Consider the following 10,214-nt stretch of genomic DNA (forward strand, 5'->3'; position numbering starts at 1 on the left):
AAAGTGAGGCCAGAGAATTGGTCTTTCAGAAGTTTGGCTGGCTCTTCTCTGAGGAGATTTTTGTCTGTCATAGCTTGAATTAAATCATTCAATGACTTTATTTTCTTGTTTTTTCTTCTTAGATTTTGTTGTAGAGTTTTAATCTTCCTTCTAAGTCTTAATTTTGTTGGTGATTGTTTTGTTTCAGCTTTTTTACAATAAGAATGTTCCTTGATATTAAATGTGGCATTTTTTGTGTTTTGTGCTGGGCTTGCTTTCTTCTTTACTGGTTTTGCATAGATAATGGAGCGGCGGGCCTTTTTTACTTTTGGTAGTAAATGAGGGGGGAAGTTAAATTTTGATGGAACAGCTGACTTTTTTAATTTTGTGTAAGGCTGACCAGGGGGGACAGTGTAGTCAGTGAGCAAAAAGTGTTCGCTGCAAATGTAGCTGTACTTTGATGGGGCCCACTTATCACGCCTCATAGCTTTAACCCATTGCAAACGGAGTGCTTCATTGGCTGGAAACCTGCAGTATAATGCAATGCATATTAATTTCAACTATTTTTTGTGTTGAAATTTTGAAACATAAAATTACAAAATTTAAAGGATTTTAGATGTTTCGAAGTTTGCTTTATTAGGATTTATTTACTAAACGCTTTTCAAAATCCTCTAGCAAAAGCCATGTACAAACCAATTAATACATACATAAAACTTAACTTGCATTAAAGAAAAGTTGTATTTTCTCCGCCGACAAAAGAATATCAAAACCATTTTAAAGTTCACCATATAGAAATAGGGACGATAAAAAAATTCCCAGCCGCGAGGCTCATCGCATAGTATGACATTTCACATTCTTAGGCCAAAACATGCATGGCATACCGTACCTATGAAACGCGATAGGTTTTCCGTTTCCCAAAGGATCCATTGAAGGATCACTGCTCAAAACATTTTTGCCGTATCTATTTTGGCATCCGTACGCCGTACACGAAATTACCATTGCGGTTTAGAAACATCAATATTGCCGAAAAGCTGGCGACGCGTAATGACTACCGTACTGCATGGAACTTTTTTGCCATGCATTCAAAATGGTAGCCGTGCGCATGCTGGCCTCGGGCCTCGATTAGGAGTTCGCACTCTAGTGTTTATTTTTACCTCATTGCGCCGAACAAAGAAAGCGGAACTGTCCATGACATTAGGGGGTAATCTTAGTTCATCAGGTGGTAGCAATAAGATTTGACTTGGGAATGAACCTTTTTTTAAAGGTTCCATTCAAAGTACAGGAATTGCAATCAAATTTTCAAGTATTTAAAAAACACGATTGAAAAACAGGGCCGTCGTGTCGTGAGGCAAGCCTTGTTGGGGGGGGGGGGGGGTGGTATGGACAACAAATTTACCTGATTAAAAATAATTACCTGAACTTCTTAAGTTGCTGTCACAAACTTTTGCAATACAATTTGTCAAGCTTACTAACTGTGTGTCATATAATTCGCAACTTCCATTTTTATATGATAATAACAGACTTTCCTAATCAGGCTGGTCGGAACCGGGGGGCTGGGGGCCTGGAGCCCCCTCCCCAATAATTGCCAGACTGTAGTCTATTTCGTTTATAACAGTGTACTAAATGAGAAGGAATACAATGGGCAGTCCCCCCTCCCAGATATGAATTTCGTTCCGACGGCACTGCTTATAGTTTTGTAAAATTCCACATACCCTGAATGAATGAAGTTTAAACTGGACATTTATTCTCTTTTTACTCGTTCTAAAATCTTTTTTTGTTATTTTCAGTGGGGGTCTAAAGCATTCAAGAATCTTCAAGAACCTGGTGGACAATTCCAGAGCCAGGGGAACGATTTAAAGGAAGTGAAATTCAAACTCCGTATGTCAGGACGGGCAAAGGCACCATGGTTGCCGCCGAAGGACTAGAAGATTTTCGTATATTGATGCCTCTAGTTCACTAGAAAATGCACTCTTTTTTCTTAGCGTAGAGTTTTCGATCTATGTTCTGACGTTTTAAACTCCGAAGAGTGTCAGATGAAAAGCATTAGTTTACTAAAAGTAATTCTCCTAATCCTATTGACAATTCTTTTATTTTTGCAAATAAACTGTACAGCAAATAAAAACAACTTCTACAATTTCGCGTGGTCTTGAAAAAATCCATATTGTCAGTTACTTCTAAAGCTAGGTAACAAGCAGCACTGGTTGTCAATTTAGATCCCTGATCCCTCTTTCCATCTCAGCATGCCCTTTGAATGTTACAAAAAATCTGTAACTCAGTGTAGTTGATGCTTCTACCGAGAAACTTTAGGAGACATTTTACCTAAAGAGGTCCTGGATTTTTAGATTTTGTGCCAACAAGAAATCTTCAAATCTTCAAATCATTAGTTTGTTTACCTTTCTTCATATCAAGGAGACAACTACCTTTGCTTGATCCTTAATTTATTTTAAGACATGAAGGTCTCTGAAATACCTAAATCGTTTCTTCCACTGGGCGGATTTTACCTGAAATTCCCAATCGATATACTATTGAGGGGTGTGCGACAAGTGTGAATGTAGCCTTTACTGATTTACGTGTATTTATTGTTGAATATTCTCGGCAAAAATATCTACCAACATTGCTACAAATACTGTAAATGTTGGTAGATACCCCCTTGCAAAAATATCTGTTGCAATTGGCAGAACATTTCTTGGAATCAAATTTCTATACAAGCAGGAATGATGACGTGGCTTTGCGGAATATAATGAAAATATAACAGTTTGATTGCTAAAAATACGACTTTTCGAGCATGAACCCGTTATCAAGTGGCTAGAAAAGAAACGAGCCGAGCAAATGGGGGATTCGATAAATAGAAAAGAATGCGAGTTGCGACGCAACCGAGAAAAACATAATAGGGGATTGGGAGCAAGGGGTGTATCACTCCAAAAATCCTCGTACACCCTGCCAAAAATCCGCAAAAATCCACTAAAATCCTTTAAAAAATCCAGAGATCCACAAAGAAAATAAAATTCCGAAAAGCCAATCAGATTCAGAAATGTGCAAGAAATGTCCGGTACCAAGTCAAAGAAATAAGGCCAAACTTTGGCAACATCAGCGCTGAATCACATAACAGACTTACATTTTGGACAGAAAATCTTTTGGATCAATCAAAGACATCATCGAAAGATACGATGGATGATCTGGACGATGATCTGGACGATTCGGTGCAATGAATACAGAGAAAGCCGTTGTTGTTGCTGTTGCCGTTCCTCATTATAGTTCCTCGCTGGCTGCCAGTCATCTTTGTTAGCGCGAGTTCTTCTTCCAGCCCCTTTATTTTTGTGCACCAAAAATCCCTTCCTTGACAAAAAGAAACGTGAAAAAGCCACCAACCCTTGATTTCGCAAAAACCTATCTCAGCACCGCAGATGCGCAACGTAACGAGAACATAACATTGGCAAGCCTGGAGACCAGTGCCTCTTTAGGAGAGAAGATGATCCTTCCAAGTCATTGTTAGGGATAATACTATCATTTTCGTGCTTAAAGGGCAATAAAAGGGCAAGAGCTACCTAGGAAAATGTAGCCAAACAATAGTTTGAAATTGTTCAAGCATGATGAGATGACAAAACGATATATGCTCTTTCAATGCAACTCAATCAAGCCATTGTATAAAAAGATGACTCGATCCAGACTCTTTTGTTGAATAGCTGAATGGTCCATTAAGTAATATATTATTTAATGAAAGTGCCAAAACATGATATTGTTGGAATGAAGATAGAATGTATTTTAAAATGGTATGCGTCAAATGAATTCAAATGTCATCATTTTTTGAAGAACCCCGAGGTGGGCGGAGTGTTTCTGACACCCTGTTCACCCTGCATAATCGTTATACTTTTGATATAGATGCTTCGTCGAGTTACGTTTTAAGTTAAAAAGTTAAGGCAAATATGCTCTTCTCTTATCTGATTTACAACGGCAGTTTATATCTGTCTCTTTTGTGAATCTTTCTAGGAGTTCTTTTGATGTCTTCGGCAATTCCTGCAACTTATTCATCTAAATGTGTGATTCTCTCTCTTTTGATCATTAACAAGAACGGTATCTCCTCTATGACCTTTCCAACATTGCCATTCGTACTACATAAAAACAAATTTTGTTGCAAAAATAGACCATGGACCGACCCGGAATAGCATCCTTTTTAGTTTTAGTTGTTTTTTCTTTTTTCTCAGTTTTCCCTTTTGCACTTATGATTGCAATATCTTATCTTGTAAACCCAGGCTAGCCAGTTGCTACCCTGGGTACCGGATTTACTATATATAAAATTAAATAGTGAGTCTGGTACTCAGGGTAGCCAGTTGCAAACTACCTATGTCATAGAGAGGTTTGTAATTGTAGTTTAATTTGATTAAAATGAAAAGTTATCATTATTATAACTTTATTGGCAGTAGGCAGGAAAATGTAGAGTAACAATAACTAAAGGCTAATTCAAGGCTATTGACTAACAAAATGAAGGTAATTATGTGCAATTATTTTTGTGCTCTCTCACCAAACAAAAATCTAACGAACTTGCTTGAAAAGTTAAGAATGGTCAAATTGTAAAGTTGTTTCTACTGGTCAAGAGTAGAACGCAAGGCTGCCACAGAATGAAAGTGATTCTGTTGAAAAAGCAAGGTATCAACATCTTATTGGGGCTTAACTGAAGCAGATACAAGAACTTAACTTGACCTAGCACAGGAATTAGGATATGTCAGCCGTTTCGCTTTAAATCCTGGCAGGGAACATTGGGGGGCTGCTAAGAAGAATCCTTCGTTGCATCAAAGGAACTGTCAATCAAGTTTGAGGGTTCTAAAGAAGACAAAATTCAACTTAATGTATACATCGATGCAGATTCGGAAACTAAGCCAAGGTGACAGAAAGTTTCAGACACAGAGGCGTAGCAGGGGGTGCATGGAGTCTGCTGTCTAATGCTCTAAAGTATCAAACTTCAAAGACATATGAACAATGATATACAAATTCACCTAAATTGTGTACTTTATTTCTGCATAGAACAGTTGTCTGTGTATACACAAATGCCTCAAGATTTCACGGGAAACAGTTTGGCCATGTTGTATATAAGTGCCCAACATTTGCACCTTAGAAACACAATTTTTATCAGCATATATGGGAATTTTTGCCCCCCCCCCCCGAAAATGTTCTTTGGCTTCGCCCCTACTCCACCAGGACGTGTATTATTCATGCTTTGGAATAATTAGCTGAATAAGCGAAAGACAACCTATCATTGCTTTATCGCCAACTGAAGCTTAGTGTTTATATGCAGTTAGAGTTTGGCAAAAACTTGAATATAGGTTCAAGTGCTGTAAAGGTAACAGTGCCTGTGCATTTATTTGTAAAATAGTTTTTGCCCCTTTCGCACTTTATTTGAATCAATATATGTTCCTGGCTTCCACTGTAGTTCTTGGAACTATGCAAATTTTTCTCTTCTACTTTCGCAAAAAGCGCATAAGTGACCTTTCACTTTCATTTCTCAATTCAAAAACATTCGAAGACAAGGTCATCCTAGAAACATTTACAAAACTTCTGTATGATTCAAAGAAATCTTCACTTAACAAAAACTAACTTTATAGTTGTCATTTCTCAGAGAACTGGAATGACGGCCGATCACGTGACTGCGAGAACTCTATGACCGTGCTTCTTGTTGTCACCACTCACAGCAGCTTGCAGCATTTCGTTTTCGTAAATTTACCAGCATATGCTAATTTAAATCATAATGTCAAACAAATTGATTTGTAAAAGCTAGCTAATATGAAATCACAAATAAATCAAACGAATGTAGCATTCGCAAAAGATTTTGATGAAGGACAATTGAAAAAAATTCTAAAAAGAGCTATCGAGGGTATATCTCTAGTATTGACGTGTAGATTATTGAATGCAATGCAACAGAAGTTTAAATTGATTTACAGGAAAACACAAAAACCTTCAATATATGTGTAAAATGTAAGAGTAAATTGGATTCATTTCTGCAATTCAAATTCTCGGCAGATTAGATAAATGGTAGAGCCCAATCTTCGTTCCACCAAGCAGTTGTAGAATGGACGAACAAAAAACCCACTGTGTGATTCATTTTCACGGACTCCAATTACAATTTTTTTCTACAGGTAGCGCGTTCTCCGATCGGCCTATTGACACCCATCACTATACATATTCCCGCTTACTATATTTTTTACCATTGGAACGCAGGCTACCCTGGGTAACAGAGCCTCAAAAGGCAATGATCCGAATCTATAAATATATATATATGCGGTGGTGCCCTCGTTTATGACAATGGGCCTGATAATATTTCTAAAATTCAATTGTTGAGCCTCTGGCACCCAGGGTAGGGAATCTCCTACCGCCCCTTTTTTAACAGGGGGAAAATTACCATGCACCCCTGTTAAATTACAAAAACCGCTAAACCTCAAGTTTTCACCTAGGCTTTTCAAATCAATTTATCTGCTCACGTTTTGTCTTCGAGTAGCCGACAATACATACATAACTGCCCTCTCCTGCCCCTTCCTTCTTTAAAAAATTGCATTACATCCTTTAAAAAGATCTTTCTGTTTCTGTTTGAGGGAGAAACGTTGTAGAACAAAAAGTCTTTCTCAGTTCCTTTTGATAAATTAAAGTACAATATCCCTTTCATACATTGAGAATTACTGAAAGGAAGTAATCTGGTTTCAGAATATTACGTCAGATCTCTATCTGTGTGAGAAGTTCATGCAGACCTGCAGATATATCGATGACGTAACTAAAAAAGTCACATGGAAATCATAAAGTAATTTGCATAATAAGACTGCATAATATATGTGATGACGTCTTTGTAAAATTTCTTGTCTTTCCCAATCGACCTCGAAGATACAAGTGGGACATTAGAGAGGGACCGGGTTCAACTTGATTTGATATGGCACCGAATTTAGGTATGTTGGCAAATAGATACATGCAACACTATCAAGTGTCTTCAGAAAAAAATGAGAAGGAAGATGATAACTCAATCGTAACTGAAGGCCAAGACTTATCATCAGACCCGTTTTTCATTATGAGTTTCAACATCGCAGTGTTTCTTACCAAAAGAAGACTTGGTGAAAGAACGGCCTCACTGAGACAAGGAGAAAAGATGGAAGAACTCACAAAACAAATGTTGTTAAAACATGAAATAACATTTAACAAAATGGCCGGAAAGTTAACTCTTACACCAGAGAACGTAGTTGCCACTGTGGAAGCTGTTGGCCAAGAATTGTTCCTGGATGGCTGTAATTTTGGCAGAATTGTTGCTGCTTACGCTCTGTTCATAAGAATTCTTGATTATTGCCTGAGCCACAACATGGAAGATAAAGTTGAAGAAATCCAAAAGACTACCGCCAAAGTTATCATGGATAAAAAAGAATGGATAATGAAAAATGGCGGATGGGTGAGTCGAGTCCTTAGGCCTCATTTTAAAAATGAGTCAAATATTGCAGTGTTTTGACTCGAAATTGTAATCAAAAAGGGCCAATGAGCCATTAAAAAACCAGGATGCACCGAAATTTTATCAGCTGTGGGTAGTTTTTAAGGCTTTTTATCTAGTTTTCAAGGTTTTAGATATCATACATATTCTGTCCTTATTCATTTAAAAACTGTAGTTAAGTAACAATGTTGTTTTATGTTTTGCGTCACCAGTAAAACCAAGTTTATATCATAAGTTTTCCCAAGTACCATCTGTACCATCCAAAACTTGTGTTTAATTAAATTTAGATACTTGTGTAATCAAATTGTTAGAATGTTTTCCTTTTGTTTCTGCAGGATGGTTTCATGGACTACTTTTCTGATCCATCAGAGAAAATATGGAAGGGTTTTATGATAGCTACCTTTGGACTAGGGGCACTTGCTACCCTGCTGTATACAAGAGCATGATGTAAGAGTAATAATATGATGGAAACACATTTTCTAATTGTACACTGCATAACACCAGAAAATCAGACTTTATATATACACAGTTTTCTGTCTTTTAAAGACATGGTTTTAGAGTTTGATGCATATTGCATCAAATCAACATTTTTTTCTCAAAGAAAATAAAGTTTACTTTGGGTTGCACTAATTAAAGAACAAGGATTGCCAGATGAAGATCAAGGCAAATAATGTTGAATTTTTATAGCAAGAAGATACCACAGTCATAGGGCTAGTCAGCTGTGATATCTTAAAAGATGCTGGTCATTATGAGTATGCTATGCTGGTTCCATTCAGGCCTTCTCAAGAAGAAATCAGTACCTGCGGGAATTTCCCATTCTTGATTATATTTACACTACATTTCGACGTTTTTGTTTTTTGTCATTTTTTAACCACATTAAAATGATGATGTAAACTTTAAAAAAAGCAATCAAATTTTATACTTTAAGTTTTGAAAGACAGTTTTTAAAGACAACTACCCTAACTTCTATGACCACCAAAACAAAAGAAATGACGTCACCAAAGCTAACGGGTAGTGGTGAAAGTAAACAAGTAAAGAACAAATCAGGCATACATTGTAATGTCAGGAAAGTTGTGTTACGTTGTGTGAGTGTGTGCATGCATGTGTGTGATTGTCCACCTTTCCTAGGCAGCCTTTCCACTAGCCTGGGTTAAAACAAAACCGGATTAAAAGTTATTCGTTTTTAAAGTGAGTCAATGGAAAGGGCAATTTTTCTTTGACCCGTTTTTTAATCCGTTTTTTACCATTCCCACTAAGCCGGGTCAAAATGTATTCAGAGTGAAAAGTTGTAAGAGAAATCAGTTTTTGCATCAATGATCCTTCAATTTCCATCGTTGTAGGCCAATGGAAGCAACCTGGTTTTGCTTCCATTGCTCCCAGAAGTTATCCTGGTTTTGGCATTTCCATTAACTCGCAGGTGGGTCAAAAGATACCCGGGTTAAAACTGACCCTCTCTGAGACCCCTTTTCAAACTTAGTCGTTTTTCAAGTGGGAACGCGACACAGCAACAGATAACTTTTTACCTGTTTTTGTTATTAACCCGGGCTACTGGAAAGGCTGCCCTTGGAAGGCCTGTTGTGTATTCTGTACCATTATACGATTATCTGACACAGTAAGTATGTAAATTTAAATTTGGGCCATGCACTACAATGTGCAAGACTGGCATATGACGAGAAAGAGTCAGTTAAAACTAAAATAGCAATCTTGATAATGCACCAAACAACTTTAAAAGAATTGACAAACATCTTGAAGGTGGACTTCAAATACCTTTCATTGACTTTGTGTAAGATAGTTTCGCAAATCATTGGCACCAGTTTCTCTCTAACCTTGCCAAACATGTGAGACCTATACCCGAGCCCAAAATTAGCTTTGCAAATAGATACATATCAATGACTCATTTTTCTAATCATCATCTACGCAACTTTACATTAGCACAATAGCATGGCTCAGATTTGAATATATTACAGTGATGTAGGATTTCAAGTTAGACTTATTGCTCATTTTATATAGATAAATTGTTATAACCAAATGTTTTAAACTTTAATTATTTCAAAATCACAGTAAAAGCAACTTTCAACATAGGAAGTTCATATTATATCAATTATTCAAAGCTGCTTTATAAAATGCTTACATGTGTACTATGATGAATGCCAGTCTATGTTGGGTTGTTTTTTCTAAAGCATTATTTGTAATTTTGTTTCAATCAATTTGCTTTTAATACCTACTTGACCGACAAGCTTCGAATTGAAATGTGAATAGTTTTTGAGTTATTTCAGTAGTTGGACTTTTAATTTCTATGTAATATGAAGCCATAGTCACCAATTTTTTCACTAATTCTGAGTCCAAAAGCTAAACAACAAAATTTCCAAATCAAGGCCTATGTTAGAATTACTTAAGTAACTGCAACCAAAATGCAAATCAACCAAACATATTGAATTTTTATTATCTGACCTTGCTGGAAAATTTGGCAGAATATTTCAATTGACAGGACTATTAACCTTGTGCGGTTTTAGAATCGAATTCGCCTTCAGCAAGCCATGGCATGTCAAAACATCGTAGCCAAATCACGAGATTCGCTTTCAGATGCCCTTGAAATTAAGACACATAAATTCTAGTGTGTTTTGTTTTCATGCTGAGCGGGGCTGAGCTTATCAATATGAACATGCGAAGTTTTAGTGTATGCAAGCAGAAGCATTAAAAATTTAATGGGCAACGTGATGTTTTCATTTAATGGAACACTAGGGAAATATGCAAAAAACTGAGATATATATCGAGGTCTTGG

General features: G+C 36.8%; 1 protein-coding gene across 1 annotated transcript; it reads left to right on the forward strand.

Annotated features, from left to right (window-relative positions):
• Positions 1-6,810: 6,810 nt before the first annotated feature.
• On the forward strand, positions 6,811-9,754 carry LOC135687267 (induced myeloid leukemia cell differentiation protein Mcl-1 homolog). Its single transcript, XM_065203788.2, has 2 exons — positions 6,811-7,396; positions 7,768-9,754. Exons 1-2 carry the CDS (start codon positions 6,890-6,892, stop codon positions 7,876-7,878), a joined length of 618 nt encoding a protein of 205 aa, XP_065059860.1. The 5' UTR covers positions 6,811-6,889; the 3' UTR covers positions 7,879-9,754.
• The last annotated feature ends 460 nt before the right edge of the window (positions 9,755-10,214 follow it).

Source organism: Rhopilema esculentum, chromosome 20 (genome assembly GCF_057945365.1).
Source record: "Rhopilema esculentum isolate cy_ngs chromosome 20, ASM5794536v1, whole genome shotgun sequence".
NCBI lineage: Eukaryota > Metazoa > Cnidaria > Scyphozoa > Rhizostomeae > Rhizostomatidae > Rhopilema > Rhopilema esculentum.